General features: G+C 42.2%; 1 protein-coding gene across 2 annotated transcripts in view; it reads right to left on the bottom strand.

Moving 5' to 3' along the window:
* Positions 1-7,236: 7,236 nt before the first annotated feature.
* psmd5 (proteasome 26S subunit, non-ATPase 5) overlaps positions 7,237-21,306 on the bottom strand; it is a 31,733-nt gene continuing 17,663 nt past the window's right edge. The window contains exons 6-11 of one of the 2 annotated variants that reach the window (XM_043720433.2): positions 20,737-20,879; positions 17,045-17,236; positions 13,499-13,608; positions 11,959-12,015; positions 9,263-9,403; positions 7,237-7,927 (exon numbers count right to left, since the gene is read on the bottom strand). In XM_043720433.2, coding sequence (XP_043576368.1) covers positions 7,673-7,927; positions 9,263-9,403; positions 11,959-12,015; positions 13,499-13,608; positions 17,045-17,236; positions 20,737-20,879 — 898 coding nt within the window. In that variant the 3' untranslated portion in view covers positions 7,237-7,672. The remainder of the gene's footprint in view (positions 7,928-9,262; positions 9,404-11,958; positions 12,016-13,498; positions 13,609-17,044; positions 17,237-20,736; positions 20,880-21,306) is intronic. The other variant, XM_043720434.2, reaches the window with a different exon arrangement.

Below are 21,306 nucleotides of genomic sequence, written 5' to 3'. Positions count from 1 at the left end.
ATAATACAGTAAAGGTCTCTCTCAATTAGGCATGGAGCACGTTAGGTTTAGGCTAGTCAGAAGATTCGTCGGGGCATACCATTTAAAAGAGTATTTGCATGAGAAATATATAACTTTTTCATTTCAGAGTTTAGTTAGTGTTATGGAATGTCATAGGCGCTGTAACTTGGAAAGAACAGCGTCAGAAATGTGAAATGATTTTGGGTGAGAGAAGATTGGAGGAAAGGTACCCAGATAAAGAAATGGTTTGCAGCATTATTACTGTAGAGCATCACAAGGAGGAGTGGGAACAAACTATTCCAGCCTGCTTTACCAGTCACAGTCACGTGACCTCAACTCCACCACCCTGCACACAGTCACCATACCCTGCAGCTATTGACAGATGAAGGCTACATTTCACACAACATGGGCAAGGCATAATAAGTAGCTAGGGGACAATAAATCAATTGAGGAAGGAGGAATCCAAGATTTTAATTTTCACACAGGGCTTCACAATGAACAAGTGCTTTAGATTATCAGTTGTTAACAGCAAGAATCCCTGTCCTCCCTTCCTTGCATTACCTGCTAAACAGCACAACCTGGCAACAGTGAACCAATGTTACTGGATTTAGTTCATTGCTTAGAGCCTAGTGGGCTCTTCAGTGGCAGGCAGGTTCGGCTTCTAACCTGTTTTCACAACCTTTTGTGGTAAATTTTGTTAAGAAGGTGTAGAAGTATACTGTACCTTTAAGAGAGTGAAGGACTTGGCAAGCAGACAGATGCTGGAGATTATACAATGTAACTTTGGGTTCAGAACAGATAGCACTGTCTGAGTTGCTATGAGACAAAAACAAATTTGAATTCAGCCAGTCAGTTTACATTATACCCCGAAAATACCAACTTCCAATCAAGTTTGAATAGAGTATATTGACAATCTTAAAAGCCAGTGACACAATCTGATGCTTTGGTGGGTACAAGACTGGGGAAAATTGAACAATTGAGAAAAATACTGCCATGCCACCAGCTTGAAAAAAATTGCCTGAAGAATAGTTCTCTTAAAAGGTACTTTTATCAATCAGTAACCAGTGAAGCAGAATCCCCAAGAAGAAGACAGGAATACAGAGAATAACAGAAAGCTGCCTGGTTTTGAGATAAAAAGTTTGTTTTGTAAATTTTAATCAGGAGTTTTATCAGACTAGTGTTATAGAAGGGAAAGGTAAAAGATAGGTTATAGGAAGGAGCTGTAAATACTTATTAGAATATAACAGAGAATAATAAGCTAAGAAATAAAGTTGTTAATTTTTACTTTAAATAGTTCTTTACCTCTCAAATTTTCACAGATTACTGCATGGGATAAATGTTTTCTATGTTGCTGGTTTTAAATTAGTAGAGGGGTATACCCCATATCGTAACAGCTTGGGGGCTCATCATCGGGAATTGAACTGGTTTAGGCAAATTCAATAGATTTGGATATATGAAAACTGCCAGCAGATTTAAATACTTGCAGGTTAGTGTCCTAGATCTTTAAATAATAATAGGTGAGACAATTTGTTTAATTTTGGTGACTTGTGGTTGATTAAATTAAAAGTGAGAGAAATGGCTCTTAAAATTGCTAGAGGTTTTGGGATTTGAAGATGATTCTCAAATTTCCCAGGAAAGTTTAGAAGGAAAGAAAAAGGCCATACTTTTAGAATTAGCAAATAAGTTAGATTTGGGTTTAACCAAGGACAAGAGTAAAGCTGAAATTGTCAGGGAATTACTCAAACACATAGGTGACAGAGGTATATCAGAGAAACAGACAACTTCAGTAAAGGTATAAAAACAAATTACAATTGAGGACAATGGAGTTAAAAGATAAACAGAGAGAGAGAGAGAGAGAGAGAGAGAGAGAGAGAGAGAAAGAGAGGGAGAGAGAAAGAGAGAATTTGAACTTGAAAAGTTGTGACTTAGTCAGCAAAGTCAAGTTAACAGGATGGAGATTAAAAGAGAAGGTAGTATGTCAAAACTCTGCCACATTTTGATGAGAAAGATGTTGAAGCCTTCTTTATTTCATTTGAAAAATTGGCTATGAAGATGGAGTGGTCCAAGGATTTATGGGTAATGCTAGTTCAGACTAAACTGATAGGCAGAGCTAGTGAGGTATTTGCCGCACTGTTATATAAGGGGTCACGAGATTATGAAGAGGTTAAACAAGCTATTTTAAGTGCTCATGAATTGGTACCAGGACCATATAGACCGCAGTTCAGAAACACAAAGAAAGAACCAGGTCAGACTTATATTAAGTTCAAAAGAATTCAACATAGCCATTTTGATTGATAGGTACATGCTTTGGAAATAGATAAGACCTTTGAGGTGTTGAGAGAGATAATTCTGCTGGAGGACTTTAAAAACTCACTTCCAGAGATGGTAAGAATTCATGTGGAGGAACAAAAGTTCAGGAAGTGAGGTGGAGGTCCTCACAAGGGCATGCAGGTCCTTAACCTCCTCCATCGCCAGACCATGGCAACACGCGCCTGGAGGAAGAGTGCCTCATCTTCCGCCTAGGATCCCTCCAACCACAAGGGATGAATGCAGATTTCTCCAGCTTCCTCATTTCCCCTCCCCCCACCTTATCTCAGTCCCAACCCTCGGACTCAGCACCGCCTTCTTGACCTGCAATCGTCTTCCTGACCTCTCCGCCCCCACCCCCTCTCCGGCCTATCACCCTCCCCTTAACCTCCTTCCACCTATCGCATTCCTAACGCCCCTCCCCAAAGCCCCTCCTCCCTACCTTTTATCTTAGTCTGCTTGGCACACCTTCCTCATTCCTGGAGAAGGACTTATGCCCGAAACGTCGATTCTCCTGCTCCTTGGATGTGATTGACAGAGTGTCAGTTCCAGGAATTTTGTTTGTTCTTGGGAATGATTTAACAAGATCCAAGGTGGGAGTGCAGAGATTAGATTACAGTGTGGAAACAGGCCCTTCGGCCTAACAAGTCCACACCGACCCTCCGAAGAGCAACCCACCCAGACCCATTCCCCTACATTTCCCCCTTCACCTAATACTATTGGCAATTTACCATGGCCAATTCACCTAACCTGCACATTTTTGGACTGTGGGAGGAAACTGAAGCACCTGGAGGAAACCCACACAGGCACGGGGAGAACGTGCAAACTCCTGAGGCGGGAATTGAACCCAGGTCTCTGGCACTGTGAAGCAGCAGTGCTAACCACTGCGCCACCGTGCCGCCCATAAAGACCAAGAAACTGAGGAATTAAAACAGAAATATCCTGGTATTTGCCCAGACTGTGTGGTAACCAGATCGCACTTTCATAAGTCACAGCACGAAGTGAAAAGTAAAGAGAAAGATGAAGTTGAGGTTCAGTTAGCGGATGTGCACCAGATTGTATTGCTGGCAGCATACAGACAGGAGGTGTTACGGATAGCACAGGAACTCTCTGTAGGAGGTCACCCAGGCGTATGAAAGACTCAGGCTAAGGTCAAAAACATCGTTATTGGCCTGGAATGCACAAGGATATGGTCAACTTTGCCATACGTGTCATACATGCCAAATGGTAGGTAAGCCACAGGCGGTAATAAAACCAGCCCCTTTGTTGCCAATTCCTGCATTTGAAGAATCTTTCACATGGTTTATATTTGATTGTGTAGGTCCCCTCCTGAGAACTAAAAGTGGGAACCAGTACTTGTTAACCGTAATGGATGTGTCTCCCAGATTTCCGGAGGCAATTCCATTACGGAGTATCAAAGCAAAAAGGGTAGTAGGAGGAGTTAGTAACTTTCTTCACATGGTATGGGCTATGCAGAGAGATTCAGTCAGACCAAGAGTCAAATTTTACTGCTAGGTTGTTTAAGGTGGTTATGGATAGCTTAGGAATACAGCACTTTAAATCCAGCACGTATCATCCTGAATCCCAGAGAGCTTCAGAAAGGTGGCATCAGACCTTGAAGACCATGTCGAGAGCACACTGTCAGGATTACCTGAAGGATTGGGATAATGGTGTCCCACTTGTATTGTTTGCCATTATAGATCTCCCAAATGAATATACTCAGTTCACTCCCTTTGAGTTAATATTCAGTCATGAAATGAGAGGTCCTTTGAAATTAATTAAAGAAAAATTGACAGGATCAAAGTTGGAGATCTCACACTTAGATTATGTATCGGAGGTGAGGGAGAGATTAAATTGAGTAGGTGAGTTAACTAAACAGCATCTAAAGAGGGCATAGTGTAGAATGAAGCAGGTGGCAGATAAAAGATCTGAGAGTCAGACGTTTTCTCGAGGGGATGATGTGTTAGTACCGTTACCAGTGATAGCAGATCCCTTCAAAGCCAGGTTCAGTGGTTTCTGTCAAATTGAGAAAAAGTTGTCAAATAAATTAGCTAGTAAAGATGCCAGATGGAAAAAAGTTATCAGGTATGTCACATGAATATGTTAAAACCGTATTGCGATAGAGAGAAAGAACTGGAGAAACAGGTGTTAGTTACTGCCCCGCAGAGAGAGGAATCAAATCCAGATGATGTGGACTTTGATGTGCCTCAAAATAGATTAAAAATGAAGAAGCCCTTGAGGAGTGGGATAGGTTAGTAAGCTACCTGTCTCATGAGCACAGAATCCTAGATTGGAGGACTGAATTAAGAAAGTCAGATAAACCAGCTACATCACCAAGTTGGATTTAATGCGTGGTTACTGGCAGGTACCTTTATCAGAGGTGGCGAAAGAAATTTCTGCATTTGTAACCCCAAATGGGCTAAATCAGTGATGTCCTTTAGAATGAAGAACGCACCCACCACATTTCAAAGACTCATGAACAGGGTTGCGGCTGGGTTAACAAACTGTGAAGTCTTTTTGGACGATGTAGTGATTTTTAGTAAGTCCTGGAAAGATCACATGGTACAGTTGGCAGAGCTCTTTGAACAACTACGCGAAGCAAAACTGGTGATAAACTTAAATAAAATTGAATTCGCAAAAGCAGAGATGACATAACATCGGTCATGGAAGGTTGACCCCACAGAATGCAAAAGACAAAGGCCATCAAGGAATTTCCACGACCAACCTTAAAGAAAGAGGTGCTTCAATTCTTAGGACTCAGCGGGTTCTATCGGAAGTCTGTTCCAAACTTGAGCAGTGGAGTAGCACCGTTAACCGATTTTCTGAAGAACACAAAGTTTCGGTGGACAGAACCATGCCACGAAGCATTCGACCATTTGAAATCAATATTAACCACCAAACCAGTTTTAGCCACTAAACGTTTCAAAACCTTTTAAAGTTGTCATCGATGCTAGTGACATTGGAGTTGGAGCTGTAATCCTACAGGAAGATGAGGATGGGATTGAACTGTCAGTTGGTTACTTTACGAAGAAGATCAACATCCACCAGAGGTAATACTCCACAATCAAAAGTAACCATTGAGTTTGGTACCAGCCTCACAACATTTTAATGTGCATGTCATGAACAATGTGTCAGAGAGATGGTGGTGTACATGGATCACAATCCAACTACATTCTTAGAACACTTTAAAGTCAAGAATGAGACTATTCATTGGAGTCTTATATTAGATTTTTAATTTAAAAATCATACATGTTGCAGGTTGTAAGAATGTAATCACAGCTGCGTTATCGCTGATTTAGCTGATAGAGTTAGATGAGATTTGTATTTATTTAATATATATGTAACAGTTAATGTATATGGGAAGTAGTTAAGGTGAACTTATATTAAAGTTATCTGTATGTTAGGGTAATGTGTTTAAAAACAGAAAAAAAGCCATCTTTTCATGATGATGGTTAATTTTTTCTTAAGGGGGGAGGTGTCATGTAGGTGTGGAAGTGTACTGTACCTTTAAGAGTGATGGACTTGGCAAGCACACCTTGTGCTAGAGACTTTACAATGCAACATTGGGTTCAGAACAAATAACACTGGCTGGGTTGCTTGAGACAAAAACAAATTCAAATTCAAATTCAGCCAATTAGTTTAAATTGTACCCAGAAAATACCAAATCCCAATCCAGTTTGAATTGAGTATATTGACAATCTTAAAAGCCAATGATACAATCCGGTGCTTTGGGTTATACAAGACCGGGGAAAAGTGAACAGTTGCGAGAAGAACTGCCAGGCCACCAGCATGTAAAAACTGCTGGAAAAATAGCTCGCAAAATGTATCGATCAGTAACCAGTGAAGCAGAATCCCCAAAAAGAAAAGACAACCAGTATACAGAGAAGAACAGAAAGCAACATGGTTTTAAGATAAGATTGACACAACAAAACTTAATCGGGGGTATTATTGGACTAGTATTGTAGAAGGGAAAGGTAAAAGATAGGTAGAGGAAGGAGCTGTAAATAGTTGTTATGCTCTTTTATACTTTAAGAAATAAAGTTGTTAATTTTTACTTTAAATAGTTCTTGACCTCTTGAATTTTCACAGATTATTGCTCAGATACATCTTTTCTGTGCTGCTGGTTATAAATTAGCAGAGGGGTTTACCCCATGGCGTAACAATTTCTACTTTGGTGGAATCCAGGTTTCAAATGTCCACATGCTGCAAACATCCTTGGACTTCGAAAAAGCCAAATGGACGTACTAACTGTGGTCTGCAGAAACGTGGGACAGAACATTCCCCGCGGACCTTCCCACACCTCACGTCTGTGAGGGAAACACTCACATTCCTGTGGTTCCACCTTACATCCACCCAGTGAACTGGCTAGATGGTGTCTCACTGTCTAATGACCAGTGGCTGGTGGCTCTCTAAGGGCCGACAGAAGGCCTGAAAGCTTTAAAGCAACTGTAGGACACTGTCAGGTAAGTGAAGGAGAGGGCTCCACAGAACAGAGGTAACCACTCCACAACTTCTGCCAGAACATAAACCAACTTGGAGGCAGCCGCTATCAGCCAGATTAGGGAATGAAACTGGCTGCCTGCTGTGTGCCTGAAGGCTGACTGGAAAATCCAGACTCTCTCGTCCACATCTAGGTAAAGAACCCGGAGATGGGGTGGTCTCAGGAAATCAGGTTGCCAGCCAGTGATGTTATTTTTAGTGACCACCCCACTCCATTTCCTGTCAGACCGGGCCTAAAACCCTTCCCCGGTCTGCTTTCACTTACCCCCGAATCCAAAATAAGACAATTTCCTACAGGATTGGCACTTACTTGCCTTGGAAGTTGCAGCTTCTCTGGCTGCAGGAAGTACACAAATTCGAGTCAGACACGGAAACTTTAATGCAGTGCTTTCCACTATCCTCTTAAAACAAGAGACGGGTAGTCACAGGTTACAAAAGTCTCATTTTAATTGAAACTTGCTGCACACGTGGGAGCTGCTGTAAAAGGTTTCCAGTAACTTTGTGAATGAAAACCTGCAAACAGCAAACTTTACAAATTTTAAAAGCTACTTTTCATTAAATAACTAGTTTTCATTTGGACAGAGTCATGTGGACAACCTACAAGAAAAAGATACCATTCTGGCCTGAAATCTCAGTGCGTCAGGCTTTTATAACAGATTAAGTTCCATTATATACCATCCTTTATGTAGCTTGGAAGCCAACAGGAAATGATGAGGTGATCAGCCAGCTTGAAAATTCCATTTGATTGAAACACTCATTTGAAGCCAAGCTCCTCAGGGCAAGTCTATACAAAAGTGGGTTAATAATTAATTTAAAGACTTATTTTTTTCTGCTAACAGTGTTTTTAATGATCAAGTTTGGTTGATTACTCTCCGTCCACAGCGACAGTTGCAATTGCTTTCACAAAGTAAGGGCCTTCCCGCAGGTAAGCTCGGAGTTGGAGGTAATGTTGGTTCCCGAAGATTTCAGCTGTTGTCTTGGAATCCACAAGCGTTTTTACCAACTCGAACTTGGCATCCTTTGAAGGTTTGTCAGGTTCAGCTGACCTGTCGACAATGTACTCCACAAATCCAGGGGTGCTGATCATCAGCCTCTGACCCCAGGGCTGGCTAGCAATTGCCTATAAACGGAAATGATAGAACTAACAGATTGTAGTAACAAAGACAGAAATAAAAGGGGAAGGCCGAGAAGGGAATATCAAGTTTTACCTTTCAATCATGTTCTCTCTCTCTCCCCACAAATACTACCAAACTGGTGAGTGTTTCCTGTATTTGTTGTTTTATTTACAAAATGATGATTTGAAAGACAGGGGTGTGGGACAATTGCAAAACTCAATGCACTTCAATCTGTTGCTCAAATTATATCTTCAACTTCAATGAATACAGGAGGAACTGATAAACTTTTAAATGTATTTCAAAAGAAATGTGAGAAACAATGCGAGTGTCCCATTCAGCAGCAGAATATGTAAAACCCCAAGACTTCCTTAAACACATTGCTGTAATATTTTAAAGTAATATCTCAGCACAAAAAAAAAATTCAAACCAACCAAGCATTTATAAAGTGCTTTGCACAACAGATTTCATAACATTTCAAAAGAATTATGTTTACATGCTCAAGACTGCTTTTTCACTGGCGTTTGATTTGTAATTCCAAAGCTTCCACTTTTTAAAAATTCTTTGTCTGGGACGTGGGCTTCACTGGAGAGGCCAGTACTTCGTGCTCAATTCAAAAAGGCGACAGGGAGCTGCCTTCATGAACTGACGCAGTTTGTGGTTTGGGTAGTCCCACAGTGCTGTTAGAGGAAGGCAGCTCCAGGATTTTAACCCAGTGACAGTACAAGAACATTAATACAGTCCCAAGTCAGGATGGGGAGTGGCTTGAAAAGGTGTTCCCATGCTTCTACTGCCCTTGCCTTTAGATGGTAGAGGTCACAGGTTTGTTAGGCACTATTGGAGGAGCCTTGATGAGTTACTGCAGTGCATCTAGATGGTGCACACTGTATGCACGGTGCATTGGTGGTAACGGAAATGAATTTAGATTGATGGATGAAACACCAATCAAGCAGGCTGGTTAGTGCTGGATGGTATCCAGATACTTCAGGGTTGTCAGAGCTGCATTCATTTAGGCAAGTGAAGAGTATTTCATCACCCTGCTGACTTATGCTTTGTGGCATACTGGCATTAGGGAATCAGAAAAGGAGTTATTCCTCACAGAATTCCCAGTCTCCAACATGCTTTTGCAGCCATGGTATTGATATGGTTGGTCTAGTTGCAAACATGCAATGAAATACACAAGTGTTTATAAACAAACATGTCTATATTTACTTAACCGGATCAGCCAGTGAAACCGCTTAGCTAAAAATGCAATGCCTTATGGAATTTTACATTCAGTCAGGATGTCTAAACTTATGATAAATAAGAAATTGGATTTTTCAAGCTAATGATAAAAGACTCACAGTGAAGATCTTCAATGCGCCAATATGAATTTCTGGGAACGGCTGAGAGCTCATATTGCAGAATGTTTCCATTGGGTGGCTATGCAGAGTGTGGAACCAGGTCTCTGTCATTGCTAAAAGGTCCTCTGTCTGCTGATCATTCTGTGAAACCGATGACAAAGTAAAACAAAGGTGTAAAAGAAAGATCAAATGGCTTTGGCTGAATATATAACACGATAGCAGTAGAGATAATCATGAGCATGTTTGGAAGAAATTCACAGATCAGAGACAGGAGAATACCCATTGAGTATAGCAGGGTTTTATTTTTAAAATGGACACATTCCATGGGGTAAGACTTAGAAACACAAAACAGGATAGACGACTTAGACCTTCAAGCCTGCATCTGCCATTCAACATGATTAGTACACCATTTCGGTTTTCACGCCATATTCTTAGACCCCTTTAGTCTCAAGAATTACATTCAACTCTTGCAAATATCAAAAGCTTTACAGACTATATTGTATAAATGTAGTCGAAATCTGATATATTGTGGATGTTGGGGTAAAGAAAATGAAACTACATTATAGCTGGATCATGTTATAATTGAACGACCAAGGCGGAGAACCTCTCATTTTACCCAAACATTGGGATGCCCTGGAGCTCTCAGGGGACTCCACCTCCCACCACGGTCTCAGACATCACCACTGTGCAGGTCAAGGCTGTGAATCAGACTTCCTCCACAGTCCAGGCTGCTAAAAGATGCTTAAGAACTCACATGCTCTGGAATGCACTTTTGCTGACTGACAGCTTGTACAGTTCGCAGGCTCAGCTTTGTAGATATTGTGTGAATTTTATTCATACAAATATATCACATAGAGGCAACTGAGATCATCAACACAGGTCAAAGGTAAATTGACCGAAGATTTATTCTAGATGCGAGAATGCAATCATCTCCCAGCGTAAGGTACTAAACAGACATTCAGAATTGATAAAGCAGCTTCCGCACAAATTTAAATCAATTATTCAGGGGTTTTAAGTACATTGAAGAGGCAAGGCAGATCTTTCCAAGTAACCCTGCAAAATACTTCAGCCCACAAGTCCAAAGCTGAAAGGAAACAGTGTGGACGCAGAGAAATTCACTCAATGAAACAATGTAGCAATATCTTTCCGAAAGATCCAAAGAGACCTTATGTCCTCCCAGCTCATTTCAGGTAGTTAACCCAAAAACCAAGGATAACACCCATGCCTTTACTGTCTAAAGTATGTTTACTTTGTGTATTACCGAAAAGATTTTTTTTTTGATTACACATCCTTATAGAAATCTTTGGTTAGAATCCATTGAGTTATACGTAATTATGCAACTTCACGAGAATCACAGAACACCTACAGTGTGTGGAAGCAGGCCATTCAGCCCCCCAAGTCCACACCTATCCTCCGTAGTGCATCCCTTCCAGACCCATCCCCCTACCCTATCCCTGTAACTCTGTATTTCCCATGGCTAATCCACCCAGCCTGCACATCCCGAGACACTACAGCACGGCCAATCCACCTAACCTGCACATCTTTGGGCTGTGGGAGGAAACCCACGCAGACATGGGGAGAATGTGCAAACTCCACACAGATAGTCACCAGAGGCTGGAATCGAACCAGAGTCCTTGGCGCTGTGAAGCAGCAGTGCTAACCACTGAGCCGTGCAGACACATGATCCATTGGACTTCAAATGTCCACTCCCAACTCTGTAACTCCACAAAGGATGTTTAGTCAGGCATGGAGTAGGTCAGTTTGATCCAGTCTGATCAACCTGATCTCCAGAATACAGGAACTAGAAATGGATTTCTCCCTGGGAAGCTATAAGAAACAATTGTTAACAGGGACTAAGGTTTTCTACAAAGCTCACAAGCTATTGGAAACTTTATTGAGATACTTTTATTCTGCGCAGTCAAACCAGCTTGATTAGATTAGATTACTTACAGTGTGGAAACAGGCCCTTCAGCCCAACAAGTCCACACCGACTCTCCGAAGAACAACCCACCCAGACCCATCCCCCTACATTTACCCCTTCACCTAACACTACGGGCAATTTAGCACGGCCAATTCACCTAACCTGCACATTTTTGGACTGTGGGAGGAAACTGGAGCACCCAGAGGAAACCCACGTAGACATGGGGAGAATGTGCAAACTCCACACAGATAGTTGCCTGAGGCGGGAATTGAACCCGGGTCTCTGGCGCTGTCAGGCAACAGTGCTAACCACTGTGCCACCGTGCCACCCATTATTTGTGGTGCTTATTTGTGATTATGAAGCCAAGGATCTCTCATAAATATTTATTAGGATCATAATGGACCAATATAATTCACAACAAGGATTTAATGTGAAATACATACAATCTGGGGGAGGGAGTCAGCACAAAAGGAGCACATTGTATTGATGTTGGTAGCAGGAGACAGCTGATGGCTGGTACACTTTAATAAACACCTGGGAGATCAGAATTCAACACAGGACAGTAAAAGCTAAATCATAGGAATTTGAAAAGCAGTTTATGAACACTCAGTTTTTTTTGGAATGGATGACACTTCAGTTCCTGGCTTTGTTTCCAATTTACAAACGAAAATCACTTATAATATTAGTAATTAAACTACTCAAAACCGCAGAGATTGCTACTGTATCACTGCAGAGCTCAGACACCGCTACAAACCACTTTACAGAAGACTTTTACCTGCAGTTGCCCAGTCACTCCATTTTCTCTCTCTTGCACTCTCCTCTTCTCTCTGTCCTGGTTTTAGATTGTAAAAATGCAATTTTACTGCTTTCCAATTTGACAGAACTGTCAAACCAGTCTGTATCTTTTCTCCTGTTTTTATAAGTTTAAAATCAATATCACTTCCTTCTCAGTTACTGAGTGGGTAACGAAGAAGTGACTTATAGAGTCAGAGAGTCATAGAGATGTACAACATGGAAACAGACCCTTCGGTCCAACCCATCCTTGCCGACCAGATATCCCAACCCAATTTAGTCCCACCTGCCAGCACGCAGCCCGTATCCCTCCGGACCCTTCCTGTTCATATACCCAGCCTTGGTTGCTCGATTGACTGAAAGAGATAACCAAATTGAGAGTGACCTGAAGATCGACAGTCAGGTCAACCACATACATAACCACTCACCTTTCACATCACTCTGAAGGTGAAATGTCACATAAAAAGCAAGCATCTAGGCTGCTTATAATGAATACATTTAAGGCTCAGTACAGCAGCAGGCTTTGACTGAGAACGATCAATACATGGCTACGCAAGGCCCCCTTATAATTTTATTTGTTGCTGGTATGTAAGCTTCACTGGATGGGTTAGCATCAGTTGCTTATACCCAAATGCCCTTAAATCAAGTGGGTTAAACAGCAGCCAAGAATCAAACAATACTATGGGCCTGGGAGACATGCTGTTGAGCAGCATATTAGCAGGTACAGAGGACTGGCAAACGAATAGAAGTCTTGGGATACTGTCTGTGTGGAGTCTGCATTTTGTCCCTGTATCTGTGTGGGTTTCTGCTCTGGTTTGCTCCCAAAGGTGTGTAAGTTGGCCACGGTAAGATTCCCTGTGGTGTCCAGCAATGTGTTGGCTTGATGCATTAGCCGTGAGAAATGCACAGTTCAGGGGATAGGGTGGGATGCTCTTAGGAGCACTGTAAAGGATTCTACGATAAGTCAGAGATTTGGGATAAAGGAGACATTTCGAGGATGGCAACCTGTAACTAGTGGAGTGCCAGAGGGGTCTGTGCTGGGACCACAATTATTCCTGAATTTGTGTGGGACCTTGGCTTACTAGGCCTGTAACATAACCACAATGCTATCAACTCCCCTTCCTGCATAACATGCAGGGCAATGGGAATTCAGTGCACTTTTATTTAAATAATGGGCAATTCTGAAAAGGACATTTTTTTCCTAAAAATTAAATGGTATTATTCTATAGGGCAGATGTGGACCATTTTTGCTGCAACTTGCTTTAGGAAAATAAAAATACAGAAAACATGCTCAGAGAAATGCATTTTTGCTACTTTATTCTTAATGCATTTTGAAACAGCTACAAGTGCTTTTTGTTGGTGTTGGTGGGAATAAATGCCAGGCTTTTATTTGACCACGAGGGTCAATTCAAAAGTTGTTCCTTCCCTCCCCACAGCAGATATTTTTAAAAATGGAGTATCAAATCCAGAATCTTTTGCACTTCCCCTCATTTTTTCTGAGAAAGCTTTCCCTGGGCTCTTACCGGCAGAGAGAGCAGAGAAGCAATTGTATCGAGGCAGCGCACCCGCAAGTCAGTGGAGGCATTGCACGAGATGGAACCCAGCCTTCTCAGAACCTCCTGGAAGTTGCGACCTAAACAGTACATTTGGGAAAACAAATGACTTTAAAATTTCTATTCTGCACTTTAATGTGATATCAGAGGAATAAGAAATGATGTGTCTTGTCATATTATAACCAAACTGAGCTACAAGTAGAGTGGACAAGTGCTCAAAAGCAAAAAAGCAGACAAGTTTCTGTGAGAAGAAATACAAGTTTGCCTGTCTCTCAGGATACATGCTTACCAACTCCAAACCAGAAGCATGACTTGCCTACAGCACAACCACACCATGAAGGTCATAGCAAGCAAAAGGACCATCACAGGAAACCTTGTGAACTGGGCCATTGAACTGCTTTCAATGCTGCTTTTGTTTTCCATTCCACCCATAACACCAATGTTTTTGGTATCTATGCATAGAATAACTTTAAGGAGGAGGTTAGAATTTTAACTCAGAGTTATGTCAACAGTTCACAGTAGCTCACCTGTAAAACACAGCAGTTCTTGTTAACTACAGAAACCTGATCCATGTTTTCTGTTAGCCTGAGTCAATCTGAAAATTAAATTGGGGACTTGAATACTTGGATAAATACTTTAACTTTATAACAACTCTGGAGAAAACAGGACTCAATCTCCAGCATGCTACCCCAGTGAAGTGTGACATCAACTGCATGCTTAACTAATCAGGGGAAGCAAATAAGGTGCTACAGTTGATCCTGTCAAGTCTGATTATGATTCAGTGACCACACCTTGTGTGTCTCAGGACGCACCAGGGTGGAGTGGGGTGGGGTGGGGGGATTTTACGCCCTCGGATGAACTCCTGGTTCCTGAAGCCCGTTCTCAAATCAATATTCCCCATGAGCAATTTTCAGACTGTTTTCTCGCAGGAACTGGACAGCCAACTCAGATTTATACGCACTGCCTTAACTAGTCCAGAGTGAACCATTCCTGTAACATGCGGACTAGCTCAGCCATCACTGCCATCTACAAGATGCACTGCGAGATCCTTCTGGCAACAACGGATAAACACCCATAATATGTTAACATCTTCCTGAGCCGGCTGAACCTCAAAATTGCCCCACACTATGACTCCCAAAACAGTGCACTGTTCTTAAAATTGATCCCCACCATTCCACCTTGGCAACAGTGTCTTGCTCCCAAAGAAGAATCAAAAATTCCAACATGCTGCCTTCAAGTACGGTACACAGAATGCAGTTAAGGTAAATGTACAAGTAATTAGTGTTAAACTTAAAAATGTTCAGCAGGAATTCATTTGTTGCAAAGGTTTAAAAAAAATAATGAACAAGTTTGAATCATTAGCCAACACGGAATTAACTGATTTTAATCTTACTACAATGCAGTTTCCCTAAGCTGTTTAAGAGGTAGAGAAACAGAGGGAAACAATAGATCAAATTTCTGAAATAAAACCTTTTTAAAAAAAATGCTAGGAATACTCAGGAGTTCAGGCAGCATTTGCAGAGAGAAACAGTTGACATTTCAAGGCGATTATTTTCCATTGAAACACTTGGGCTTCTGTGTCAGGTTGTGTTTTCCTTTACCATCCTGTGAGGCTTCACCGAAAAGTGCGAGCACAGATGCGAAAGGATGAGGAAAATTTAAGTTTGATATCCTGTTCAAATGCACAGACTGCATTCACCGGAATGAATGCAAGTTGAGATTAGGGAACAGAAGACAGCTACCAACATTTGCATCATACTCCAGGGTAAGTCAGCATTTTCAAAGAAAAGTGATGAGGAGAGGAGAGCAAAGGGACAGAGCTGGAAGCAAATAAATGCACAGGTAAGGGATAGTCAATATGGCTTTCTGCATAAGAAATCATGTCTCACAAACATGATTGAGTTTTTTGAAGAAGTAACAAAGAGGATTGATGAGGGCAGAGCAGTAGATGTGATCTATATGGACTTCAGTAAGGCGTTCGACAAGGTTCCCCATGGGAGACTGGCTAGCAAGGCTAGATCTCATCAAATACAGGGGGAACTAGCCCTTAGATACCGAACTGGCTCAAAGGTAGAGGGTTGCTTTTCAGACAGGAGGCCTGTGACCAGTCGAGTGCCACAACGATCGGTGATGGGTCCACTACTTTTCATCGTTTATATAAATGATTTGCATGTGAGCATAAGAGGCACAGTTAGTAAGTTTGCAGATGGCACCAAAATTGGAGGTGTAGTGGACAGCAAAGAAAGTTACCTCAGATTACAACAGGATCTTGACCAGATGGGCCAATGGGCTGAGAAGTGGCAGATGGAGTTTAATTCAGATAAATGCGAGGTGCTGCATTTTGGGAAAGCAAATCTTAGCAGGACTTATACACTTAATGGTAAGATCCTAGGGAGTGTTGCTGAACAAAGAGACCTTGGAGTGCAGGTTCATAGCTCCTTGAAAGTGGAGCCGCAGGTAGATAGGTTAGTGGTTTCCTTTACTAGTTAAAGTATTGAATACAGGAGGTGGGAGGTCATGTGCGGCTGCACAAGACATTGGTTAGGCCACTGTTGGAATATTGCATGCAATTCTGGTCTCCTTCCTATCGGAAAGATGTTGTGAAACTTGAAAGTGTTCAGAAAAGACATACAAGGATGTTGCCAGGGTTGGAGGATTTGAGCTATCGGGAGAGGTTGAATAGGCTAAGGCTGTTTTCCCTGGAGCATCGGAGGCTAAGGGGTCACAACACAGAGGTTTATAAAATCATGAGGGGCATAAATAGGGTAAATAGACAAAGTCTTTTCCCTGGGGTGGGGGGGTCCAGAACTAGAGGGCATAGGTTTAGGGTGAGTGGGGAAAGATATAAAAGACCTAAGGGGCAACTTTTTCACACAGAGGGTGATACATGTATGGAATGAGCTGCCAGAGGATGTGGTGGAGGCTGGTACAATTGCAACATTTAAGAGATATCTGGATGGGTATGTGAATAGGAAGGGTTTGGAGGGATAGGGGCCAGATGCTGACAGGTTGGACTAGATTGGTTTGGGATATCTTGTCAGCATGGATGAGTTGGACTGAAGGGTCTGTTTCCATGCTGTACATCTCCATAACTCGATGATTCTGCTGTGAATAACTGCAGAGCACCATTGAAAAGCAGATTATTTTCTCATCCGGTAATTGATTCATAGTGGTTGCGATACAGAAGTGGATAGCTACAAGAAAATTGATGGTAAACAAGGCTGAAATGTAATTGCGAGGAAAACCAACCTAAATTAATTAACTAACCTTTCGATTACTGAAGTAATATGGAAGACGTGTTTGGTAAATGAGGTTATTAACAAAATTCCCTATCATTAGGGAGAATAAATCAGCTACACGGCACCTGCACATCAGCATTACAAAAGTGAACTATAACTGGAATTCTAGTAAGTTAGGAAAATGACTAATATGGAACCTTACACTCAACTTTAAAAACAAACAACATTCATCTCAGTTGTGAATCATTCAGCTGGGATCTGAAGTGACATAGTTTACCCGTTTTATGTAGGACTTGCTTTCCTTCAACACATGATCCAAGAACTCCAATGGTATCGAGACCAACTCCAATCATAGTTGGCTCCTGCCCTTCGATCATCTCAAACACCTTCTCAATAAAAGCAGGGTAACGCTCACAGATCTGTTGAGGACTGTCAACCATTGCCAAATTTCCAAAGAATTTCACTAAATCTAAAAGGAAAACAGAAAATACAAGCTTAGAGCAAGGAATGAACAAGACACCAGTACAACAAGACAATGCAAAAATACTTGCACCTGAGTGCACATTCGGGTGTTCAAATACATGGCATGACCGAATTTAACACATCCATTACTCCCAGTCACCAATCTCAACATGTCCTTTACAGGAAGTTGCCAAGAAGAATTCCCATCTGAACCATAAGGAATGAATTCCCCCTGCTTCCCTCTCTTCCTGAAGTCACTGATCCACACTCTGTGGAAACTCAGCTCTAAATGACTGTGGTAAAACAGTAAATCAATAGCAACAAGCTGATTCTACAAACCAACATGAATTACAAGGAGTGGGCCATTTGGCCCCTCATGCCCTCTCCATCATTCAACGGTATCATGGCTGATCGGAGCTAAGTCTATATTTCTGACAGCCCCCACTGAACCTGCGACTCTCTTGCAAATCAAAAGCCCGTCGAGCTTTGTCTTACACATATTCAATGAAGCAGCGTCACTGCTTTCCAGGAGGAACAATGCCAAAGATCTGTGAATGTCAGATGAAATTCCTCATGTCCATCTTAAGTGGAGGGCCCTTTATTCTGAAACAATGCTGTCTCCAAGTTCTAGAATTTTCTGCCAGGTGGACATTCTCCTAAAATCTACCGCTCCTTGCAGGTGAAATAATCCCATTCTCTTCTCAGAACCTACCAACACACACACGTACTAGCAGGGGCAACCAAAATGCCACCCTTAATTCTCTTTGCTGGGTACTGTGTACCTGCTGCACTGCACCGTCCCTTTCAGATTACTGTACAACCATACCTCTTAAAAAGGGGAGTATTGCTTGTTACTTGCAAAGCCAGCACTTGTTGTCCTCCCTAAGGACGCTTGGATTTGCTCGGCCATTACAGAGGGCAGTTAGGGAGCAACCACATTGCTATGGATCTGGAGTCATGAATAAGCCAGACCAGGTAAGCATGTCAAATCTCCTTCCATAAAGAGCAGGAGTGAATGAGATGGGTTTTTCAGACAATCCCATCTGTGCATGGTCTGTCTGTTCCTTGTTTAGTTTTGCTGTTTGAGGAAATATCAGATTGCAGCCAAAAGGAAACTTTAGACTCCTGTCACAGGAATCCTGGTTAATTCTCCCCCTTCATAGGCTAGTGAGTACTGCTTGGAGATACATTAAACTCAGTGGTTAGCACTGCTGCCTCACAGCACCAGGATCACAGGTTCGATTCCAGCCTCGGGCGACTGTCTGTGTGGAGTTTGCACATTCTCCCAGTGTCTGTGCAGGTTTCCTCTGGGTGCTACGGTTTCCTCCCACAGTCCAAAGATGTGCAGGTCAGGTGGATTGGTCACATTGAATTGCCCATAGTGGCTAGGTGCATTAGTCAGAGGGAAATGGGTCTAGGGGGTTACTCTTTGGAGGGACGGTGTAGACTGGTTGGGTCGAAGGGACTGTTTCCACACAGTAGGGAATCTAATCAAATCTAAACTAGAGTCTTTTGAATAAAACAGTGACGTGAATAATTTGTTCAAACTTTAAGATGTTACCTGAATTCTATGGAGTTGCGGCTTTTAAATCATAGCTAGTAATATACTGACAACAAAACAACCTGTATTTGGATAGCATGTTTAATACAATAGAACATCTCAAAGCACTCAGTACTAAAATAAAAGAAGGTTATCTCTGAATCAAAGTAGATAATACAGAGACTAGTGATCAAAACTCTCCTCAAACAGGCTTTAAAGGACTTTTCTCTCAGATAGATAGACAGAAGATAGATAGAACAGTACAGCACAGAACAGGCCCTTCAGCCCATATTGTTGTGCCGACCACTGATCCTCATGTATGCACCCTCAAATTTCTGTGACCATATACATGTCCAGTAGTCTCTTAAATGTCCCCAATGACCTTGCTTCCACAACTGCTGCTGGCAACGCATTCCATGCTCTCAATTCTGTGTAAAGAACCCGCCTCTGACATCCCCTCTATACTTTCCTCCAACCAGCTTAAAACTATGACCCCTTGTGTTAGTCATTTCTGCCCTGGGAAATAGTCTCTGGCTAGACTCTATCTATGCCTCTCATTATCTTGTATACCTCAATTAGGTCCCCTCTCCTCCTCCTTTCCTCCAATGAAAAAAGTCCGAGCTCAGTCAACCTCTCTTCATAAGATAAGCCCTTCAGTCCAGGCAGCATCCTGGTAAACCTCCTCTGAACCCTCTCCAAAGCATCCACATCTTTCCTATAATAGGGCGACCAGAACTGGATGCAGTATTCCAAGTGCAGTCTAACCAAAGTTTTATAGAGCTGCAACAAGATCTCACGACTCTTAAACTCAATCCCCCTGTTAATGAAGCCAAAACACCATATGCTTTCTTAACAACCCTGTCTACTTGGGTGGCCATTTTAAGGGATCTATGTACCTGCACACCAAGATCCCTCTGTTCCTCCACACTGCCAAGAATCCTATCCTTAATCCTGTATTCAGCTTTCAAATTCGACCTTCCAAAATGCATCACCTCACATTTATCCAAATTGAACTCCATCTGCCACCTCTCAGCCCACCTCTGCATTCTGTCAATGTCCCACTGCAGCCTACAACAGCCCTCTATACTGTCAACGACACCGCCAACCTTTGTGTCGTCTGCAAACTTGCTGACCCATCCTTCAATACCCTCATCCAAGTCATTAATAAAAATTACAAACAGTAGAGGCCCAAGGACAGAGCCCTGTGGAACACCACTCACCACAGACTTCCAGGCAGAATATTTTCCTTCTACTACCACTCGCTGACTTCTGTTGGCCAGCCAGTTCTGTATCCAGACAGCTAAGTTCCTCTGTATCCCATTCCTCCTGACCTTCTGAATGAGCCTACCATGGGGAACCTTATCAAATGCCTTGCTGAAGCCCATATACACCACATCCACAGCTCGACCCTCATCAACTTTTCTAGTCACATCCTCAAAGAACTCGATAAGGTTTGTGAGGCACAACCTGCCCCTCACAAAGCCGTGTTGACTGCATTTAATCAAGCCATGCTCTTCCAGATGGTCATAAATCCTATCCCTCAGAATCCTTTCTAACACCTTGCAGATGACAGACACAAGATTTACTGGTCTGTAATTGCCAGGGATTTCCCTATTTCCTTTCCTGAAGAGTGGAATTACATTTGCCTCTCTCCAGTCCTCAGGTATGACTCCAGTGGAGAGCGAGGATGCAAAGATCTTCACAAGTGGCGAAGCAATTGCATTTCTCGTTTCCCAAAGCAGCCGAGGACAAATCTGGTCCGGGCCTGGCGACTTGTCAATCTTAATGTTTGACAAAGTTTTCAGCACATCAGCTTCCTCTATCTCTGTCCATTCCAGCATGCACACCTGCTCTTCAAAGGTTTCATTCACTACAAAGTTCGTTTCTTTCATAAATACAGAAGCAAAAAGCTCATTTAGGGCTTCCCCTACCTCCTCAGACTCCACACACAAATTCCCTTTACTTACTTGGTAGATAAAAGCCTGAGAAAGGATCTGACTCTGCACCAATGATCATATTTGAGATTCTATCAATGATGCCTTGTTGAGCAAGATATTGTCGACCATGCTGACTCTGAGCGAGTCCGGTGACCATCTCTATAGCAGTCGCTCTGAAAGTGAACCAAAAAGACTCTTAATTCTTTGAATCAGGCACTGCAACATTTATTTACAGAGTGCCTTTTATTCAATTAAACATCCGAACGTGATTCACATGAGCTGTGTCGCAACTTAGGACTTAGGTGTAGGTCAATTAGCCTTTTTAACAGAGAGAGAGCGCGAGAGAGAGATGGCCTAGGCAAGTGATGCCACATGAAGAGTGACAAAAGCGGGGGATTGTTAAGAGGCCCAATTTAGAGCAGTGTCAAGAACTTGGTAGGTTGTGTTGTTAGAAGAAGCTACAGAAATAGGGAGTGGTGAGGCAATGGAGAGATCTGAAAATAAGAAGTGAGAATTTCAAAATTGAGGAATGGGAATAGGGTGATGGGTCAATAGGCTGCATATGTTTTTCATAGAGGTTGGTGAAGGGAGGGCAAAGAA

The sequence above is a fragment of the Chiloscyllium plagiosum genome, unplaced genomic scaffold (assembly GCF_037043375.1).
Source record: "Chiloscyllium plagiosum isolate Xiang-an unplaced genomic scaffold, Cpla_swu_hap1 HiC_scaffold_21, whole genome shotgun sequence".
Lineage (NCBI taxonomy): Eukaryota > Metazoa > Chordata > Chondrichthyes > Orectolobiformes > Hemiscylliidae > Chiloscyllium > Chiloscyllium plagiosum.
Note: the sequence above shows the minus strand (reverse complement) of the source record. Positions and strands in the feature narration are given on the sequence as shown.